Raw genomic sequence first — 23,319 nt, forward strand, 5'->3', positions numbered from 1 at the left:
TTCACAGGGGAGAGGGAGGTGCCAAGCAGGCACACACAACTACAGGACGGGAGGGACGTCCCAGACAGCATGGCTAATTCAGCTGCTTATCTACGTGAAAAAGAGTAATAAATAACCCTCCCCTATTTACCTATTCCATCCTACTAATGAGTTTTAGTTTATTACTATTGCTAAAAACGTATTACCCAGTGGTTTGGGTTACACCAGAAACATCCATAACAAAAACACTTATAAATCAAAATACAAAAGTAAAAAACTGACCTCAACAGGACTGGTGCAAGCACTGTTACATTTGATCTACAATACACTAATCATTTCTTTATCCTATGGGTCCAACTCTCTATCCTCTCTATGCACAAGTTGTTAACATTATGTGGCACCCAGACTAATTAACCAACTTACTCTGCCAGTTCAAAACGTATGCCTGAAGTTGAACAATTTAGGGTATTTGATAGCATGAAGACATGCCGGAAGAGAGTTCCAAAGAACTGGGCCTGCAACCAAAAATATCTTCTCATGAGCTTCTACCATGTAACCTTTTCTTTTTCAAGCTGACAAGCCCTAGACCTGTGTAGCAACAGGGGAGTCGTTCCATCTCTAATCATTTTTAATTTCTTCCTCTGTACTTTTCCTAGCTCCACTGTGTCTTTTTTGAGATGGGGTGACCAGAGCTACACGTGACAGTCAAGATGAGGTCACCATTATGGATTGATAGAGATATTATGATATTTTCTGTTTTATTCTCCATATAATTCCTAATATTCTATTTGCTTTTTTGACCACGAGCAGAGGATTTCAACGTATTGCCCACAAGGACTCAGAGGTCATTTTTCTAGATGGTAATTTCTAATACAGTACCCAGCACTGTGTACCTGTAGTTGGGATCACTTTTCCCTATATGCTTAACTTTGCACTTGTCCACACAAAATTTCATCTGCCATTTAGATGCCTAATTTCCTAGTCTTAAGAACATAAGAAGAACATAAGAACATGCCATACTGGGTCAGACCAAGGGCCCATCAAGCCCAGCATCCTGTTTCCAACAGTGGCCAATCCAGGCCATAAGAACCTGGCAAGTACCCAAAAACTAAGTCTATTCCATGTTACCCTTGCTAGTAATAGCAGTGGCTATTTTCTAAGTCAACTTAATTAATAGCAGGTAATGGACTTCTCCTCCAAGAACTTATCCAATCTTTTTTTAAACACAGCTATACTAACTGCACTAACCACATCCTCTGGCAACAAATTTCAGAGTTTAATTGTGCGTTGAGTAAAAAAGAACTTTCTCCGATTAGTTTTAAATGTGCCACATGCTAATTTCATGGAGTGCCCCCTAGTCTTTCTATTATCCGAAAGAGTAAATAACCAATTCACATTTACCCGTTCTAGACCTCTCATGATTTTAAACACCTCTATCATATCCCCCCTCAGCTGTCTCTTCTCCAAGCTGAAAAGTCCTAACCCCTTTAGTCTTTCCTCATAGGGGAGCTGTTCCATTCCCCTTATCATTTTGGTAGCCCTTCTCTGTACCTTCACAGTATTCAAGGTGCGGTCTCACCATGGAGCGATACAGAGGTATTATGACATTTTCCATTTTATTCACCATTTCCCTTCTAATAATTCCCAACATTCTGTTTGCTTTTTTGACTGCTGCAGCACACTGAACCGACGATTTCAATGTGTTATCCACTATGACGCCTAGATCTCTTTCTTGGGTTGTAGCACCTAATATGGAACCTAACATTGTGTAACTATAGCATGGGTTATTTTTCCCTATATGCATCACCTTGCACTTATCCACTAAATTTCATCTGCCATTTTGATGCCCAATTTTCCACTCTCACAAGGTCTTCCTGCAATTTATCACAATCTGCTTGTGATTTAACTACTCTGAACAATTTTGTATCATCTGCAAATTTGATTATCTCACTCGTCGTATTTCTTTCCAGATCATTTATAAATATATTGAAAAGTATGGGTCCCAAAACAGATCCCTAAGGCACTCCACTGCCCACTCCCTTCCACTGAGAAAATTCTCCGTTTAATCCTATTCTCTGTTTCCTGTCTTTTAGCCAGTTTGCCAAGTTCCTTCTGCAATTCCTCGCAATCAACTATTTTAATAACTTTGAATAGTTTTGTGTCATTAATGGGTCACACGGAAATTACACCTTCTCTGATTTCCATAAATCAACACCTGTAAGATCACCAACAAGCACTATGTCAGAAAGGATGGCTGCTTTTACCCCAGTCCATTGTTATTTTATGTAATCTGCCTTGGGTCATCAAATGCTTAGAAACAAACATTATAAAGGGTTTCCCCCTTTTGTGTCTATAGGAAAAGTACATCTGGACCAATGAGAGGCAGGATGAGGGGAGAGGCTCATGACTAATGCAAACTATTTCTTCACAGAAAGGGTGGTTAATGAAAACCTCTCAGCCTAGGCCAGTGATGGCAAACTCCAATCCTCGAGTACCACAAACAGGCCAGGTTTCCAGGATATCCACAATGAACATGCATGAGACAGATTTGCATACCATGGAGGCAGCACATGCAAATCTCTCTCGTGCGTATTCACTGTGGATATCTTGGAAACCTGGCCTGTTTGTGGACTGGAGTTTTCCATCACTGGCCTAGGTGGTGGTGGGGAAAAATGTTACCAGAATTCTTAATGGCATGGGGACAGTCACGCGGAGGTCCATATTAAAAAATTATCCATCTAAATGGCACAACTGGCATATTCAGGCCCTGATCCGGCTATAATTTAGCCAGAAAGAAAGGGGGAATTACTGGGGTATTCCAAGGAGAAATCAAGTTATCTGGCTAACTTAGCTAAATTTCACACATAAGTTAGCCGGATAACTTTATACCTGCTCGGAAGCATAAACTTGGTGTAGTTTACGCTTCCATGACCAAGTGCTCTACGAAGAAGGGGATTATCCGGGGGGGGGGGGGGGGGGGCAATGGCTTCATCAGATTTAGAGATGTGGAGTGGGGGATGCAAGCCCAATATGGCTACTTTTATATTAGATGAGGGATTGCCACTTAGGTTTTTAAATTATCTGGCTATATGTAGCCAAATAGCTTTAATAACAAATATATCCTGCTGAATTTACGGAACAAATTATATGGCCTCAAAAAGGGTCTGTGGTATTGCAGTAGCTCTGAAAAATGGGCAGACAAGATAAGGATCAAGGATTTTATCTGTCACTCGTTTTGGATGTTTCTTTTGAATACTAAAAAGTTGTGCTATCTTGACAATGGTCATGACGGAATTATTCAATTTAAATTAGGCATGGGTGGAAAGCAAAAGGATGGCTGGAAACAAACCATCTAAAAAAAATCCTACCACTGGGAATTTTACATTACACCACCTCTAACCCAAAGAAGTCAGATTCAGATCTTGAGTGCAATTAAACATTTCCCTCAGCCTCTTCCTGCCCTGAATTATCCTATCATGGGACACATCTCTTTTGGAAAACATTAACTGCAAAAAAAAAAAAAAAAAAAAGGGTATCAAACATGTCTTAATATCCACTGGCAAAATGCGCGTGCACGCTGTAGATCCCTTGTGCAACATGATCTCCTGGCACATCTGAACAAGGCCTGCCCTCCAGCCTATCCCTGTGCAGGGGAATTACCAGCCCAATTAGCCCATCATGTATAATGGCCACGGCTGAGGAGGGAATGAAGTGGAAAGCTGAATCCCTCTGGCAGTACTAGCACTGGTTGTCTCAACAATGCCCCACCACTCTCCATGTATCATGGAGAAGTTGTTTTCCCACCCAACTTTAGCCAGTTGGGAAAGGCTAAACTCAAAATGTGCGTTAACATTCATGAACAAATAAAAAAAATCACATTTGTACCTACAGCAGAATCGTCAAGGGAAGAGAACGATAAAGCAAAGCTATCTTGAACTGAAGTCAAAACAGTAACGACTGGTGATTTTATTGCAATTCTTGACCTAAGCTATTGAAGATTTAACCACAGGCGAGGAAATCACACATTTGTATTCATACTGCAAAATCAGGTCATTCTAACTCTACTAAAGACGCTGCAGTAATACGTCTTCCTCGACAATTATGAGAATTATTTAGCAAAATAGCATTTCTCTTCCCTTAGATGGGATGTTTTTAGTTGCCACAACACATCATGGCAAATTATTATTTTTTTTTAATTGACATTGTTTAGAGGGGAGGAAGATAAAAAAAACAAATACCATTTCAACAAATGAAATTCTGGTACACTACTGCTATAAGAACTAAGAGCAGAGGATTAATTGTTTTCTACCTGCATGATGCACAGACAACCCAAGGAATGAAAACTCTCTGAACAGCCAGGATTTCTTACACAGGCAATATATGTAAGCACATTGTCATCACAAATAAAAAGAACCCCCCCCCCCTCAACCATTAACAATAAATATTCAGCAGAAAATATACTGTGATGCACTGCAAAGCCCAAATGACACAACTGCATGTGAAACAGGCAGCCCATAATAAAATAAATAAAGAAGCGATTACAGCAAGAATCCAGCCATGTGGTTAAATACAGATTCTGCAGCCAGCCAGGACTGCTAGAATGCTGGCGTAGGTTTCTTCTCTACATCCTGGTACTTGCTACCCAGGGTCGGTACAGCTCGCTGCCACTGAGCATTACGGCTAGAGATGCCCACCTACACAATCTCTAACACAGGATCAGCGATGTTCGATGTTCCCTCTCCCATCTCCTCCTCCTCCCCCCCCCCCTACATTATCTGCCGATTTATTTATTTTTCATGGTCCCGTGAAGCTACAGTAGCTGCTGAAGTAGAATATGCCTTGATCTATGGAGCTGACAGTGTGCTCTCTGCACCAGTGCTGGCAATCAATGGCTGCTTTCTCTTCTGTTTCTTTGTTCTCTAAAATGTGCATACCCCCTCCTGGATACAAGAGTATAATGAACTAACTGATTTTTTAAAAAAAAAATTTTTTAGGGGGAACCCCCCCCCCACAAGCAAAAAGAAAAGCCTTTAACACAGGGTTAATCTGACTTAGACAGGGTGCAGTGATTTCAAGGAAGCCGTTTTCATGCCTTATATGATGCTATAAATTGAAGGGGATAGGAATAAAGACATTACTTATAATGCACCTCTTGCTTCCAAGCTTCCAACGGCAAAGAGGGAAAAAAAAAGAAAAACCCGAACAGATGACCACTTGAAATTCATTTCCACTGTGTTCAGCAATGTCATCCTTAAAGGAATATCGTTTTGTTTTGTTTTTCCAATATGCTGTTGTGATTATTTCCCACATCATTTTGATAGGGAGGGGGGAAAACCATACATTTTCTCTCAGACCCCCCCTCCTCCCCCGAAAAATGAATGGGGACACTAAAATCAGATCGCAGTTTTGCTGCACTCACACATAAACCTCCATCTGCCCTTAAACTGCAATGAATTGCATCACTCACACCAACTTCAAACATCGACCTTGCATTTTCTTGACCAAATAGCATCATCATCATCATCACACACACACACACACAGACAGACAGACACATCATCACCCAGGACATTTTAATACACACACACACACACGGTAACATTTCTGCAAAGGGAAGGAGCACTCGGAACCTCTCCTTTATCTATTTAAGCAATGCCAGCCTCTTCAAGTTTCCCTCGCAAACGCAGACCATGCACCTCACCTCAGAGGGGAGCTCCCCGCCTCGGGGCTGCCGTTTTCAGCGAGCGCGTCCTGCTGCTCTTCCCTCCCGTCCTCGGCTCGCCTCCGCCTCCTCGCCCCGGCAGAGTCATCCTGCAGCAAAAGGTTGCACAGCAAGCTCAGACACGGCCGTCATCAGAAGTCTCCGCTGAGGGGGGAACTCTTTATTTGGGAGCTGGGTTTGCCTGAACGTACATGAGGCTGATAATGCGCTGCGTCTTATCGCGTGGGCTAGGCTGGGAGGCGAGGAGCCCAGCGCACCATGTGATTGCCAGCTCGCTTCTCCTGCCAGCCGCGGGCAGGGGGGAAAACGCAGCGCTTGCGAATTCGGTAACGTTTGTACTGGGAAGAAAAGCAAAGCCCTCCCAGTACACCGGGGCATGGTAGGTGAAGAGCTGCAGCGCACGCTAGAGCGCAAAAATCTGGGGCAGGCAGGTTTTAGGAAGCACCCCCGTGAGAGAGCAGCCAGAGAAATCGCATCATTCAGTTTGGCCACAAGCTGCCAAATATGCCATGTGTCTAACACTTCAGTCCTTTGAATGACTGCATTCACATACAATATGCTTAACAGCATTTACAAAGAAAAGGGGACACGGAATACACACAAGCAGATAATGACAGCGAGAGAGAGCATTTCTCAGACAGAAAAACAACTTAAAACTGCTTGGCTCATACTTAGCTGTAATCTGTGGTTCGGCTGTAAAATAAGCTCTGCAATAGTCACATACAGTTCACAACACCAAACCTTCCTACCTCTTCAGCGTGCAAGACCGTAACATGATGACAGAGGGCCAAACATCAAGGTAGGCTTTGTACCATTTATTCATCTGTTATAGAGTTTACCTGGGAGGGGGAAGCGGGGAATACAGGGTTGAACTCCTGAATATTCCTCTTTCACGGCACCTAAACTCTCTGGTTCCATTGGTTTGTCTTAGAACCTACAGCCCATTTCCCTTACTGTTAAAATGCTTCTTTTCGATGTTGCAGGCATCTCCAGAGCCCAGCGTTGACGTGTTTCGTACAGCTCGGTGGGAGAGTCACAACTTGAATTCCTGCTATTGACCGTGTTGAACAGCAGGGAACTGCTGAAACTCCCAAAACAGCAGCACCATGGCAGTCACTGTGCCTTGCATCTGGAGCTGAGGTGGCCAACTCCAGTCCTCCAGAGCCGCAAGCAGGCCTGGTTTTCAGGGGAACCACAATGAATGGGAGGGAGGGAGGACAGGCCAAATTCCTGGCTGCCCATGGTAATCTGAGTGCCAGGCTCACCACAAGCAGCTCACTTAGAAAAAAAAGGGGGGGGGGGGGGAAGCGGGTGGGTGATAGTTTGTCCTGTCGGTTGGGACAGGTTGGGCAGTGGGTTTAGTTTAAATTTAAACTGGGGGAATTGGCCTATCTGATTGGGTAGAGAGCGCTAGAGTGGTAGGGGGGAGAGCCCCCTTCCTCAGTAAGCCAAGCCTCACTTGCCTGCTGGGTCCTGTTGGAGCTGTATCCTGTCCACCCACCCTTATGCTCCTTGGTGTTTGAGGTGTTTCGTTTGTTGCAGGAGGGGAGGGATGCGGGTTGCCTGAGCCGGTTTTCAGTTCAGTGGTATACTGGATGGTTTTGCTGACTTGACGGGATGGACCTGTCTGAAAATTGTGGGGATGGAACAATTGGGTGCAGTTGTTCCCTGCACGGCTCCTTGCTAGGCTGAGGCAGGGGTCGCGGGAGCTGTGGTAATGATATACCGGTGGCCTGGGGGTGTTCATCTTGCTGAGTGGTGGCCGATGATCACTATGGGCTAGTCATTTTTGGTGTACAGGCAGCTCAGGCTTCTGGTTGTATACTGTAATAAAGCTGCGGCCTATTTGATTCCACTCAGGTGCATTGTATTTTATTTGTGTTTTGGTGACTTTATTGTAAAATGGTGAATGCCAGGAGATGAATGTCCTGGTTACCCATATTATGTGCACGAGATAGATGTGCATGCACTGCCTCTATTGTATGAAATTTATCTCATGCATATTCATTATGGATATCCTGAAAACCTGACCTGTTTGTGACTCTTGAGGACCGAAGATGTCCCCATGTTGCATCTATGGGAAAAATGCTTTTTACCTCTGTGCCCGCTGTCTAAGATTCTTTGTATCAGAAAGTATTCAGAGCTCAGTGTCTTTCCTATTACGGAAAACATTTCCTGCAGTAGTTTGCAAGGTCAGTTTATTAACAAGAGTTTCTATCTGCACACTGCTCCTATACCTGGGATGAAATGTTTCAGATTTATTGTACTTCTCAGCATGCCCATGCGATCAGAAAGTGACTTGTACACACCTGGAAGTTGTCAAATACCTGTTGATGATTAACCTCTTATCAGTTGAAAGTCTATGAAGTATAAGAAACATTAAAACACATCCCTGTCATCATTGACAGATGCACATGTTAATTTTCTCTGACTTTATAAGACTAATGCCATGGTGCCTATTTTTCTGTTACTGGAGCAAATGGAAATGACTAACTGGCTACATGTTAGGTTTCTCCCATCCTAATTTACATTTTCCTCAATAGATTTTTGGAAGGCAGAGCTCTGATTTACTGCAGCTCTCATCTGTTAAAGTAGTCTCTTTCCTCAATTAATGTTACTTACTCATCTGGTTCTTCCCATTCATGCACTTGCTCATTTTACACAAAGCCTCTTTTTTTTTTTTCTGCATGTCATGTGTGTGTCTGTCTTTTGACTAGACTGTGAGTTCCACAGATGGTCTAGGATGTGTATCTGGATAGCCTTGCACCTATCTATATAAATGACTAATAGTAGCAGGAGTAAAAGCTGGGATTTTTATTACCAGGATGTCACGTGCTTAAAAACAAAACCGCTTCTGATTTCAATCTGGGTTTAGATCAGGGCTTCCCAAACCTGTTCTAGGTGCCCCACCACTAGTCGGGTTTTCAGGATATCCACAATGTAAAGTTATCTCAGTCATATTCATTGTGGATATCCTGAAAACCCAATTGATTGAGGGGTGCCCAGAGAAAGTTTGGGAATCCCCAGTTAGATGAAGTTCGATTCATATTCAAGACTAATTTATTCAACAAAACGTACCTAAATTTTAGGGCTTGTGGTGGGAGGTGGAGGTTAGAGCAGAAAGCTGCAAAAGTGCACATCCTGCTCCAAATTGCAGATCCAACCCTCACTGTGGGGCCGATGCAAAAGGGAATTAGCGTGTCCACAACGTGCATCCAATGTGCCACGAAACTAATAGCGCTCATCACATGCAAATGCATGTTGATGAGGCTATTAGTCACCCCACATGCAAAAAAAAACCGTGCGTCCAATCCGCACACTTTTACACTCAAATTAACGCCTGCCCAGAGCAGGTATTAATTTCTGAGCACCCCAAAAAGTTGTACAGAAAAGCAGAAAATAGTGCTTTTCTGTACATCCTCCAACTTAATATTGTGGCAATATTAAGTCGGAGGAATGAAAAGTTTAAAACATAAAAAAAAAAAAAAAAAAAAGAGTGCTGGCGGTCAGGTTAGGGAAATAGATGATCAGTTAACCAGGCATGCAATCAACCATAGCGCCTCCTTGGCAGCGCGACCCCTAATATAAATATTGCATGGCACTCCTAGGAGAGGTATAGGAAAGCAGGCACTGAACACACAGCGCCCACTTTCAGCACATTTTTTTTGCATTGGCCCCTGTGTCCACAAGTCATTTAATCTCAGTACCTCCTCTGCTAAACCTTACTGTGGGAAAGAAGAACTGTAAGCAGTCAAATTGGTCTGTCTGAATACAGAATTCTATTCAATCTCAGCACTACATAAACAAACATAATAAGGCATTTCTCAGCCTTACCTCGAAGTCAGGTGGATTGGAATGCAGGGCTGCACATGGAAAAAAATATTCAACTTTGAAACTAAGGCTTCCCACACCTGTTCTGGGGATCCCACGGACAGCTGGGTTTTTAGGATATCCTCAATGAATATGCATGAGATAAATCTGCAAACCATGAAGATTCAGTATATGCAAATTTATCTCATGCTTATTCACCATGGATATCCTGTGGGGTCCCCAAGACAGGTTTGGAAAGCCCTGATCTATAGGGTGACTGCAGTAAAGCGCAGTTGCTTACCTGTAACAGATGTTCTCCTAGGACAGTAGGATGTTAGTCCTCACATGTGGGTGACAATCATCCAATGGAGCCCGGCACGGAAAACTGTTGCCAAAGTTTCTAGAAGCTTTGACCAGCACACTGAGTATGCCCAGCCTGCTGCTATCGGCGCTTCCATGTGAGGTCTCATAACAGTCACATAACACAGAAAAACAGAAGAACCCAACTCTGTGGAGAAGGCAGGTGGGATTCCTGAGGACTAACATCCTGCTGTCCTAGGAGAACACCTGTTACAGGTAAGCAACTGCGCTTTCTCCTAGGACAAGCAGGATGATAGTCCTCACATGTGGGTGATTACAGAGCTCCAGACTGTCCCTGCGAACAGGAGAGACCAACAGTGACCGAACGAGGTGCCAATGGGCACAACACAACTGCAGCGTTGCAGGTCAGCAGGGGGACTGTCTGGTTCCCATAGAAGCACAAAGAGTTGGGTTCAGGTCTGGAACAGGCTGCGCAGGATGGATTGTCCAAATGCGCTGTCCTAGCGCCCATCCTTGTCCAAGAGTAGTGGGTTGCAAACGTGTGAAAAGAACTCCAGCTTGTGGCCCGGCAGATTTTGACGATGGGGACTGCACGTAAATGTGCCACCGACTTTGCCATAGCCCATACAGAGTGCTGGCCAGCGGGAGGCCTGCCTGCGCATGGCAGAAGGTGATGCAATCCGCCAGCCACCAGCCTGTTGGCATCAAAAGACATGAAGAGTTGGGTGGACTGTCTGTGGCCTGGAGTGCAATCCAGGTAGAAAGCAAGGCCCTTACAGTCCAAGGTATGAACAGCCTATTCCCCCGGGTGGGAATGAGGCCTCAGAAAGAAGGTGGTCAGAACAATGGACTGATTGATGTGGAAATCAGTCACGACCTTGGCCAGAAACTTAGGATGCGTACGCAAGACAACACAATCATAGAAGAACTTTGTGTATGGTGCGTACATAACATGACCCTACGAGCCGAAGTGATCGCCACCAAGAATATAACTTTCCAGGTGAGGAATTTCAGGTTGCAGGACTGCAGCGGCTCAAAAGGAGGGCGTATGAGCCGTGCCAGGACAACATTGAGGTCCCAGGATACAACAGGAGGCCGCAGAGGGGGGTTTCAGCTGGAGGAGGTCCCGCATGAAATGGCCGACTAAGGGTTGGACCGAAACAGGCATGCCAGCAACACCTCAATGGTGTTCACCGACAGTGCTGAGGTGCACCCTGACTGAGCTGGTTTGAAGTTCAGACTCGGACAGATGCCACAGGTAGTCCAACAGCCAAAGAAGGGAGCATGAGAAAGGATCCAAATCATGACATGCACACCAGATGGAAAACCTTTTCCACTTCAAGCTGTAGGACTTCAAGCTGAAGGCTTTCGAGACACTACCAGGACCCGGGAGACACAGTCTGAGAGCTCCAAAGGCTGGAGGACTACACGCCAACATCCAAGCCATGAGGGCCAGCGCCTGGCTGCTCGGATGGCGCAGAGTGCCCCAATTCTGCAAGATGAGGTTGGGCGCCGTCCCCAGCCGGATGGGGACTGGTCCTGCAGAAGTGGATACCAGACCTGGCAGGGCCAAGCAGGTGCCACTAGTATCATGGTCCCCTTTGTCCTGCTGAAGCTTCAGCAGGGTCCTCAGGAGGAGTGGTAGCGGGGGATACGCATACAGCAGGCCTGACCCCCAGTGGAGGGAGAAAGCATCACAGGCCGGAAGGCTGTCCCCTGACATTTGGGAGCAATACCTGCTCACCTCGTGGTTGCTTGAGGAGGCGAAGAGATCCACATCTGGTGTAACCCATCGGCGAAACAGCTCAGCTGCTACCTCCGGGTTGAGGGACCACTTGTGTGGCTGGAAGGAGCGGTTCAAGCGGTCTGCCAGCACATTATTGAGCCCGGTAGGTAGGTCACCCAGGGACCAGGACCAGACTGGTACTACCTTGTGGTAGAGGGGGAACAAATCCGTGCCGTCCTGCTTGTTGACATACCACATCACAACCTGGTTGTCTGTCTGAATTAGGACAACTTTGGACGACAACAGGTCTCTACGCCCATAGAGCGTACTGAATCACTTGAAGCTCCAGGAAGTTTATCTTAGAATGGGCTTCAGAGGCAGTCCAGAGACCTTGCATGTGGATAGCGTTCACATGGGCTCCCCAGCCTTGAGGGGAAGCATCGGTGGTGAGAATCACCTGAGGCAGAGAGGGTTGGAAGGGAAGCCCTTTCTCCAGGTTGGAGAGACATTCCTACCAGGACAGAGACACACTCTGAGAGGGTTCATGACTATGATGGGTGCCTTGAGATCCTGGGGAGCCAGCTGCTACTGGTACTGTGGGATCCATTGGGCTCTCCTCATGCACAGGCGAGTGAGGGGGGTCACATTGACAGAGGCCACCATGTGGCCCAGCAGGCGGAGCAGAAGGCAAGCTGGCACCCTCCGGCTGTTCCGGACAAGGGTTGCTAGCAAGGTAGGGGCGACCACCCAGTCTCGGGGCAAAAAATCTTTTGCCTGCACTGTGTCCAACCTGGCGCCGATGAAGTCCAGCTGAGGAGACGGGCAGAGATGATATTTGGGGAAGTTTATGACAAACACCACAGTCTGCAGCGTCTGCACTGTCTGGGTCAGGGCCTGCAGAGAAGTGGGATCAGAGTGCCCACAGAGACCATCTTGAAGTTTTACGCGAAATTTGTTCAATGCCTGGAAGTCGAGAATGGGGCGTAAGCCACCATTCTGTTTTGGAATAAGGAAATACCTCGAATAGAACCCTCGGCCTTGCTGACAGCGAGGGACTGGTTCCACCGCGCCTGCCATGAGGGCAGAGAGTTCAGTCTGAAGTATGACCTGGTGGGTGGGCAAACCCCAGGATGAACATGGGGAAGAGGTCTCTGGGAGCCAGCTGAAGTTTACACGGTACAACTGGCGAATGATAGTAAGGACCCAGCGGTCAGACATGATCTTTTCCCAGCAAACGGCGAAGCTCAAGAGCCTGTCTCCGACCGGGGGATCCAATGTCAGGGGTATGATCAACTGATCTTTGCTCCCTCGCCGCCAGTCATAAGCCCATGGCTGGGGCTTGCTAGGGAGCCAGCTGGGGTCTAGGTGCTCGAGGTTGGAGAGGACAGCCCCTGGAACTCGTGTGTGGTGAACAAGCCTTGGAGGCTGCCAGTAAAAGTGCTTCCGGGAGCCCGATCTGGAGGATTTCCTGGCCGAGGACGGGCCTTCAGAGGCACTAGCAGACAGGTGTTGGAGGATATCATGATGGTCCTTCAATTGCACTATGGGAGGTCAGCCAACCTATCCTGGACCTCCAGCTGGAGGCCCAGAGCCATGCCATTCTCCTGGCGCCAATGCCCAATGCCGCCACACAGACTACCATCTTGAAAACACCATAGGTGGAAACGCACCTCATGCTTTACCGCTTGAGACCCAACAGGGTAATGGCCAAGAAGGCCTCTTGCTACTGTTGAGGCAGGCCCTCAGCAAAGTCCTGGACCCTCTTCCAGATTGCAGTTATATTGAATCATATAAAGCCCGTAGGTGGTGATGAACTATCAGCATGGCGCCCTGAAAGACTTTTCTGCCCAGGGCATTGAGCTCCCTGTGTGTTATCGACCAGCTCCCCTGATGGGGAGGAGTTAGCAATCTGTTCAGGATCACGCCGCCAGGAGGGCGGAGATAGCAATCTGTTATTGATCACCTCCTCCACAGGAGAGGAGATAGCAATTTGTTATGGATCTACTCCGCAGGCGGGGTCAATGATCTGTTGTGGGTTGGCTCCCACAGTGTGGCAGTCTGTATGATAATGCTCTAGTAGTGTAAGGAATAAACACTTAGTGGAAATTGGTGAATCCTTGGGCCGATGACAGCGCCCCCAGGAGGATATCCTGAGAGGGGCCACTGGCTAGGCTGGAGTATGGAGACAAACACCGATAGTTCTTTATTAGACAGGAAGTAAAACCACCAGAGGTGGCAGTAGTGGGTTGATGTGCCCGGCAGGGCTGAAGTCCCTCAGATATTGGAACTGCGATCTCTGTGTTGCTGAGCTGTAGAGAGAGAGACTATAGGTGGTGAGTAGACAGGTTATGCTGGATACATAACCAGTAGTAGATGATACACTCACAATTGTAGATATCTGTAATGGCTTCTATGCAACATAGATTCTTCAGTATATTCAGGAACAGGAGCCGTAGGAGAGTACTGGTTCCTATATGCAGTCTGAAATAAGAACTCACAATATCTGTGTATGAGATGGCTTCTGGAATAGAAGAAAGTCTTTGGAGAGTTTTAGGAACATAGGCCCTCGTGGAGCGAGTACCAGTTCCTACCTGCAATCTGTAATAGTAATGTACCAGATATAGGTATGCGATAGCTTCTGAGATTGAAGAGAGTCTGTGAAGGGTTTTAGGAACATGGGCCCTCGTGGAGCGAGTACCGGTTCCTATCTGCAATAGTAACTCACGATCTCCATACCTGCGATAACATCTTAGACAGAAGGGAGTCTTCAGAAATTAGGAACATAGGCCCTCGTGGAGCGAGTACCGATTCCTATCTGTAATAGAACTCACAGTGTTCACGTCTGCGATCGCTTCCAGGCAGTAAGGAGTCTTCTGAGCATTCAGGGACGTAGGCCCTCGAGGAGCGAGTACCGGATCCCGTCTTAGCAGTCTGAAATCAAGAAGAGAGAGCGGGGCCCCCGAGGAGTGGGTACCCCTTGGTAAGTTTGTGGAGGCAGAGCAGCAGAGAAGTTTCCTCCTTGCTAACTCGATTCGTAGTAGCAAACGAAGACCTTTTAAAAGTTGGAAGTGGATGACGTCACTACGGGGGAACGCTCCCGAGGTTCGCGCCCATGCTTGTACAAACTCTGGAGCGCGCGCCCTTACGTCATCAGGAACATGGCAGATCCACAGCGTCAGGCCAGCCTGGGGATTCCGGGGAGAAGCGGAGAAGAGAAGCTGCAGCAGCATCTGTCCGTCAGAGCCGAAGGGAGTCACCACAAACGCAACACTGTGCTCACAACCCAGAGGGGTGGAGGCATAGGAGTGGGTGCGCCGGTCTTTTTTTTTTTTTTTTTAAGGCGGACTCCACAACCACAACTAGTGGGGGAGGTGCCGCTTGTCAAATCTCACAGCCTGCTGCACTAAAAAGGTGGCATCAGCCTTCCTATTGACAGGGGAAATGGAAATGGGGTGCTTCCACATGCGGAGAAGGAGGTGCTTAAAAATATTGTGGATAAGTACTGCCACGATCTTCTTAGGAGAGTCGACGAACTGGAGCACTTCCAGCATTTTATGTCACGCATCCTCCTTCGTGAGCAGCTGAAGGGAATGGCTTCAGCCACAGCCCTGACAAACCCCATAAATGACAAGTCCTCGGGAGGTGACCGGCACTGTTCCTTCAGAGGGGAGGGCTCAGAGAGGGGTTTGTCTGAGGACGAGTCCATGGAGATACCCCCAAGGCTCATAAGGCCTTTCTTCCTCACTGGGACCAGGATGCCAGAGGCTTAGGAGGCCTCGAGGGCATCGATGGTTCCCCTGGAATCGGGGGGACCGGAGGCTGTGGTAGGCTGGAAGGACCCAGCAAGGCTTGGGGAACTATAGTCTGGGAAACACGGTACCGGCCGTATCTTCCTCCTCGGAAAACCCGAGAATCAGAATCGCTCCGGTGGAGGGCATCGATGGCTGCTGGGAAACCGAGGGCCTCATAGGCACCAGTTGCATCGGAAAAGCACCCAGGACGATGCTCAGACGCTCGAGCAGGGTTGCTAGCATCGAAGATGGGAGGCTCGAGCACTAGTTGGTGGGGGGGGGGGGCTGGTGGCACTAACAGCTCAACGCTCTGGAGAGCCTTATGCACCGCGGATTTCACCCTGCGGTCCAGCTCCTTCTGAAAGTCCTGGGTGGTGAGGACTGATGGAGACAAGGCATCACCGACTCTTCCTCAGGTCTCTGAGGTGGCACGGTGCCCAGCACCGGTGTCCGTGGGGAACGCCTAGGACTACCCAGGGCATCGGAGGTTGGGACTACCTATGGCCGGTGTCTCTTCAATGGTGGCCTGGCAGCTGTCAGTGCTGCTCCAGAACCAGTTGTGCGTCGATGGCGACGATGTTTGCGGGATTTCTTGCGGTGCTCAGCCCGGTCTTTCCCCGGCGCTGAGGAAGGGTTCAATCCCGATATCCGGGAGATCGGTGAGATCGAGGATCTATCACCGTCCCCTCGATCCTTGGAGGTACTGATGAGAGAAACAGCTAGGGGGAGTGGGTCCGAAGGCTCCCCGCAACCTCTAGGTGTCGACGAAACCGACACAGGAGTAGACAGAGCAGACTTTGGGACCCAGAAAATTTTCTCCATTCTATCGAGGCACACCCGATGCCCTTTGGGGGTCATCTGATCACACAGATGGCACCCCATGGACTTCGTACGAGGCCCCCAGGCAGAGGATGCAAACCTCATGCGGATCCGTGATAGACATGGTCAGCGGGCACTGGGGGCACAGACGAAAACTGACGCCATGACAAAAAAACTTGGCGTGCCGTCGGCGGTCACCTTGAGGTGAGAGTTGGGAATTGTCCGAAAAGTTGGGAAAAATTGTAAAAAAAAAACCTACGAGGGGGCACCGACCAGGAGAGGTATAGAAACCTGAATTTTATTGAGGAAAACAGGAAAAAGTAGAGTTCCACGACCAAGAGGGAACTGCACCATGGAAAAGAAGAGACTGAAGGGGAACCTTGCGTGGAAGCGCGGATAGCAGCAGGCTGACAAACCTTTTCTGTGCCGGGCTCCATCAGACGATGTCACCCACATGCGAGGACTACCATCCTGCTTGTCCTAGGAGAAACAGCTGGTACATGAACTCTGCATTTCCAAAATCAGGGCAATTTAAATGGCAATACATTGCACATCTGAATTAGTGGGTGCTCTTAGACTTCATTGTTCATTTGTGTTTTCATGTTTAACTAGAGACATAAAACAAGACTTCCAACAGGTAACAAACAAGTATTTAGCATGAATGCTTATCATAGTGGAATCAGTGACTGCCACTCAACCAGCAGAGCCTGATGATTAATATCAAGAATATGGTGCTAATATCTAATATAGCGCTAATTATGATGTACAAAAAATAACTTGTCTCAAAGTGATTAATTCCTGAAGAAAAAAAAAATACAATGGCATCAGTTACATCAAATTTTATATTTTTCTGTCAAAGTCCTCCATAATGTCGGCCTTGGATATACTTTTGCTCTTAATGGTCAACTTGCTGCATAACAAACAAGTGCTCACCATTAGATATGCGGTCAAGAGATGGGCATTAAATAAAAACAAATAGGGTAATCTCCCTCTCACTCTAACTTAACCTTTCTTGGAAATCCATGGTCCTCTCCTTGTCTTTTCTCTTCAAGGCAAAAAGAGGATCACCATAAACAAACTAACAGGGTCTTTTAAATAGGCAACACTCTCTCATTTGGAAGCTCCAGTCTTTTAATTATGGAGTATAGTGTTGTGTACAGCATGCATTTACGTTTTGCTTTTATATTATGATACAGCAACAGGCATATTTAGACTTGAGATCTGTGTATGTGTGGGAGTTGGCAATAATTTTAGTAATTTAAAAGAAATCAATGTCAAACAGAAAAGGAAAAAAAAAAAAAAAGACATCTTACTTGTGCGTAATAATCTGTGGAAGGAGATGACCTGGACCTCTCATGTCTGTACTGGGGCTTCTCATGCTCTTCAAGGCCTGCATCAAGGATATTATCGGCTGAATGGTATCGCCCAGAACTCTTGGTTTCCAAGAGTTTTCTCTGCTCTTTCCAGGATGCCTGATATTCTGCAAAAGTTCCTAACCTCCGGGACTGTTCAGGTTTTGCAGACTTAGCAACTGCCTGGTGGCCTCCATAATAAATACGATCTCTAGTTCTTTCTTGTGGGTCTAGTATATTTTCAGAGCCCAAGGAAGCTGCACGAGCCCTTCTCTCTCGCCATGATTCCCCACCGTCATTTCCATGAGACTTTCTAGCAAGTTCCTCACGCACACTGGCTGGAGTTGGTTTATGTGCAGGTTTTTGATGCGTGGATTTACTGGTCTCTTCAAAGAACTTCCACCTGTCAGCAAATGAACCAAGTACTTCTTCTGATGTGTTTGGACAGCGATGGCAGTCTTCTGAAATTCCCACTTCATGCATCTTCTCTGGCTCAGAATAGGACCTTAATTTCTGTTCCGTAGTAAACCGTTTTCTGCCTCCAATGCGCAGAACCTGTTGAGAACCACTCCCTGACAGATTTACTTTCACCTGCGTAGGCTCAGAGAGTTCTGAAGCATCTTCAGAAGGAAAAGCCAATGTAGAGAAACTCTGGCTATGTATCCTGTACTCTGGTGACATGGAGGGATGGTCAGAAGGCCCAGGCTCCAAGTCCCGGCGTTTGAAAGAAGTAGCTTTCAGCACCCTGGCCTGGGCTTCCTTCAAGTGGTCTTTATAGGTGCTGGTGAAGGAATGATCTGAAGAAATGAAATTTTCTATGAAATCTGGCTTCCAGTTTCCAGTGTGCTCCTCTGCTTCACATGGCTCATTTAAGGCTGCTGTGCTTTTGCTCTTCTGCAGTCGAGCTCGCCTCGTCTGGATTTCATTTCTTAGAGCTGTTGCATAACGATCATTCCTGCGTGGCTGCTTGGACATCAAGGCATCGACCGAAGGGTGCCTATCTCTTCCAGTTGCAGGGCAGCCTTCAGGCCAGCTTTTGCCCTCCTGAGCTAAGGAGTGTAACATTGGTGTGCTCTGAGGGGAGATTTTACTACTCTCTTCATCACAGCTCAAATCTTTCTGGTGAGCTCTCTGTTCAACAGCCACAGTACTTTGCTTATCACTCCTTGCACTGGTTCTTTCAATACTTTTGGATTTTTTAAACTCTTCCACTGCAACAGATCTACTGCCTCCGCCTTCCAGTTTGCGATAGTCTGTCTTCTCGCAGCTCTCCTGTGAAGATTTGTCATGTTGCTGAGGTAGGTAGCATGTTGGCGTTTCGATCACAGTGGTCATGGCAGACTTTTCAGATGAGGCAGAAGGCACATCATCACTGGCACCCGCCTTCCTAATCTCTGCCTTGAAGTGCGTTGGCTGAGCGATTCCCTGAATTGGTTGTTTTGCAGTTACACAGTAATAGCGACTTGGTCCAGTATTCTCTGCCTTCTGTTCAGCAGCAGTGTTGGTAGAGGGGAAGGGACCAGGCAGTCTGACTTGTGGTGGATTACACAAGTGATTAGTAGGCAGTTCTTTAGTGCCACTGTAAAAGGTCACATCTTGTTGCAAATTAGGTGAATTTGAAACTCTAGCATGGGGGAAGAAAGTACTTTCATCACTATGCTGGCGCTGGTGATGGTAACCATAAGCAGGCTGTGCAAATCGAACATCAGTGCTAGACAAAGAGGACTGCAGTCTGTTAGTATTTGATACATTATTATTGTACCTATCAGAGGACGACGAACCACGATCCAGATTGGTATCAGACCTGTAGTTATTCATTCTCCTAGCTTCTGCAGAGCCCCTATCATTTAATCGAATTAGTTTTTGCTGATAATCAGAAGCCTCCTTGCTCCATTCACCCTTGGGCTGAGACTTGCTGGGAACTGTAAAGTGCTGGGTGCTAGTGCTGTCTGAGTGCACAGGGCCATGGGTCTTCTCATGCCCTTTTGTGACAGCAAAGCTATCACTGCGGAGAGGAGGCGTAGGGGGAGGGGGAGAATACGATGCCTTTTTCTTGTCAGGAACATGCCAGACTGGCCCAAAGTTTGACCTTCCACAACCAGAGAGCTTAGCATCAGAATGATCTTCCGGTCTTGGATTCCTGTTACTCTCATATGGCACGGGAGATGGTGAATATTCCCATTTGTCCTCCACTTTATTTTCATTTGGGAAATGGCTCTGTTTACTGTCCCCATGCTTTACGGTGTCCCAGTGGCCAACTTTGTAGAGCATGTTTTCTGTTGAAGCAGCATCATTTTTGGAGAAAGTGTGATCAGGAGTGCTGGAACTTGTAGAAAATGAGCCGTAAGCGGAATCGTGTTTGCTTTGGTTGCCTAGATGATCAATGCTGTTACTGGACCTGGCAGAAGAAAGTCTCCCATACTGATAAGCTTGGGAATAGTGGTCTAAGCTGTCCATGCTCCCTTGAGAACTAAAATGGTCAGAAGTACGCTGTAGGTTTGCCTGATCCCATGAGTTTGGCAAGTCATGAGAGGAAGAGCTGCAGCAAAAAAAAAAAAAATCAAAAGGGAAAGATTACAACAAAGGTTATTCACCAACAATAAGAAATAATAAGAAAATGCAAAATATACTGTGCGCACATCGTCCAAACCAAAAGATACAATATCATATTTCAGCATGTGCAACAGAAAGGCGATTAATGGCTAAACAAGTGGATATAAAAATTCTCTCATAACGGTATTTTGCACTTCTATTGTACCTTTTATTATTAAAACATTCTAAAATGCTTTAAAGTGGCAGTTTTACTGAATTCTGTCAACACAACCATGTTTCTGTGCGTACAAAAGCTGACTTGAGCACAACAAAGCTCAAGACAGCTCTGAAAGGAGAGGAAATAAAGATTCCTTCCCCAGTTACAAAGGGACAGCCAGCCAGAGGGAGCAACTCTTCTCCATGTCAAATACAGTCCACGACAGAGCTGGGATAAGAACCTACAAAATCATGCCCTACACTCCTTTTCAAGCTCGTAGACATTTCAGAAATCTAACAGGGACAGAATTCTCACTCGCTCTCACCAAAAATTCCATCTTTAGCCCTCCATTAAAGCCTAGTGCTAATGGAAAGCTTTAATAACCAGAATCTGCACATTCATATCATTCTTAGATCTAATATATGCCAATATAGCTCACATTTATAAAAATCTGATATCCCGCTATTCGCGTCTAACAGAAACAAGCAGAGCACAATAAAACATGCACAGTTACACTCCAACACCTATATCTGCACTAATCCCTTCCCTCCACTCTTAACCAATCCTGATAAAATATCACCAACCAACCTCACAAATATGTTATTGCCAAAATCCTGAAAACCAGGTGTGGCTGACTGCCTGGAGTTTTAGGAAACTCAGCCCTAGAACCCCAACTTTTTAACTACAAAGGGCATCATGAGCCTTTTCTGCTCTTCATCATCAGTGACCTTTCAAAACCTCTCTCAGGTATATCAGTGGGAGGAGCAAGGTCACAGATTTGATTGAAGGGCTGAGATGGAAAGGAGAAATAGGTGGAGGAGGATAAGGAAAAAGCAGAAATGTTAAACCATTACTTCGGTATTCACTGAAAAAGGGATCAGAGACAAACCACCATACTGATGGTTAGGGAATTATGGTAGGGAGGGTAAATACCATACCATCATGGAAGAGGGGGGCTTGTATGGAGCTGGAAAAACTGCAAGTGGATAAAGCCATGGGAACAGACAGGATATCAGGGGAGCCTAGAGAGGTTCTGATGGCTCCCCAAGCACATATTTCATAATTCTTTGTAGATGGGTTTGATTCTGCCAGACTGGAGAAAGGTGAATGCTGTCCATCTTTATAAAAGTAATAACAGGGAGGCAGCTGGAAATTACAGACCAGTTACTTTGAATTTGGTGGTGGAAAATTAATGGAGACTTTTGAAGCAAAGGACAGTGAAACATCTTGAAACTAGCGGGTTACAAGATCCAAAATAATATGGTTTTTACCTTAAGGTGGTCATGTCAGATGAACCAGATCAATTTCTTTCAATTGGGTAACTAGAGAATTAGATTCAAGGCAGGCACTGGATGGAGGGCACTTGCATGTGCACCAAGCATTTAAAAAAAATAAAAACATAAAGGTGATACCTTGATATGGGACTAACAATACATTTCTTGACTAGTATTTCAAGTGGACTAACATATCATCTACTCTATTTTAGCAAAGCTTCTTTTTTTTTAAAGCTTGATATTTAATTTTAATATATTCAAATAATCATAATCTACAAGAGAAAAATGTATATCCCCAAGCGCATTCTATACCCCAAAGCAATACCATCATAATATAAGAGCTCCACAAATAAAAGGGAAGGCAAGATGTCAGAACAAGAAAAATTAAAGACAACCATGGCCTAACTCTGCTACAAGCCAAACACGAAAGCATCATTCCTTATTAATCAAAAATAAGGAAAACCCATCGTACTTGAACCCTCTGATGTAATGGAGCTGACATCTGGAAATGCACTTCCAGTGTAATAACTTCTGCTTAGACAGGAAGCCAGAAAGTTGAGAATTTATATGTAACGTGACATTTATTAGGATATTTCAAAGAAAAAGCTGCTCCTAGCAGAGTGCAAAAAGAAAAAGGTCTCTCTCTCTCTCTCTCTCTTAGTCTGGGTCAAACATGACACATTCAGGCAAATCCTAGCACAACAACCCATGAAGCCCTTTTTAATATTACGGAGGAAAAAAATGCATTATTAAATTGTCAGGTTCCAAGATGAAAGCAACTCGTTAAGTCTCCTTGTCAGCAGCTTCTTCCGCAGAGGACATCTCCTGTGTCACTTACAAAACCGTCTGGGGGGGCGCAGCCAATTTAGAAGAAAGGTAAAATGCCTTGGATAATGGGTGCAAAGACTGCCCTGCAAACATTCAACCAAATATATATATATATATATATATATATATTTTATTTTTTTTTTAATGCCAGAAAGCAACTCTAAATGTGGAAAATTTATCACCCTGTCATTTTTCACCTGGATATAATTCTGAAGAGATTCAGTCCTTTTGGCAGTAGATAAACTTTCCCTGGCAACCACAGATTTAAATAAATCTGGTTCTCCCATTTTCTAACTCGCTCACGGGAGGCTCGATGTAATAAGGTGCATTTGGAAGAGGGCACAGTTTAACCGGCAGCTGGGCACATGTTTTGTGCGTGCAAACTGTATTGCCGATGCAGCAAGGGGTTTTGCACACAACAGTATGCATACAAGTTAGTGACCTTCCAGGTAAACCCCATGTTAATGATGGCATTAGATATTACCCTTCCCAGAGGAGAGTGGAGCATTGGCTTAACTCGAGTTCTGTTAATGCAGGACATTTTACTCCTGGCCAGCCGTAAAGTTTCTGGCGTTAGTATTTGTGTTGGGTTGATTGGGAGTTCTGGGGCTGGAGGACCCTACGTCCTGGATTTCTGCGCACAAAAGGGGTTTTGTGCTCAATCTCCCCCTTTTCTCGCCTCATTAAAAATATCTTAAATGGCCATACAGAGCTACTCTCTCCTGACCTCCCTCCAAATAGTTTCAGCCTCTCCTTCCCTCAAAACACTGCCAGCCCAGCCTCCTCCCAACAAGGGCAGTGACATTGGGGAGGAAAATCCTCCTTTCCAGGTGTCAGTAGAAGGGAAGGAGAAAGCAGTCCTGCAGGGCGCGTGAGAGGCGAGCCCTCCTACTTCCTTCCCCTGCAGTCTGTCCCACAGGCTCTGCTCTCTCCTCTGCTGCCTCACTA

General features: G+C 46.1%; 1 protein-coding gene across 6 annotated transcripts in view; it reads right to left on the bottom strand.

Annotated features, from left to right (window-relative positions):
- Nucleotides 1-23,319, bottom strand: part of SHROOM2 (shroom family member 2) — a 359,555-nt gene that overhangs the window by 58,332 nt on the left and 277,904 nt on the right. For all 6 annotated transcript variants that reach the window (XM_029604364.1, XM_029604363.1, XM_029604365.1 and 3 more), the window contains 2 exons: nt 17,482-20,059; nt 5,681-5,790 (listed from right to left, as the gene is read on the bottom strand). In XM_029604364.1, coding sequence (XP_029460224.1) covers nt 5,681-5,790; nt 17,482-20,059 — 2,688 coding nt within the window. The remainder of the gene's footprint in view (nt 1-5,680; nt 5,791-17,481; nt 20,060-23,319) is intronic.

Source organism: Rhinatrema bivittatum, chromosome 5, assembly GCF_901001135.1.
Source record: "Rhinatrema bivittatum chromosome 5, aRhiBiv1.1, whole genome shotgun sequence".
NCBI lineage: Eukaryota > Metazoa > Chordata > Amphibia > Gymnophiona > Rhinatrematidae > Rhinatrema > Rhinatrema bivittatum.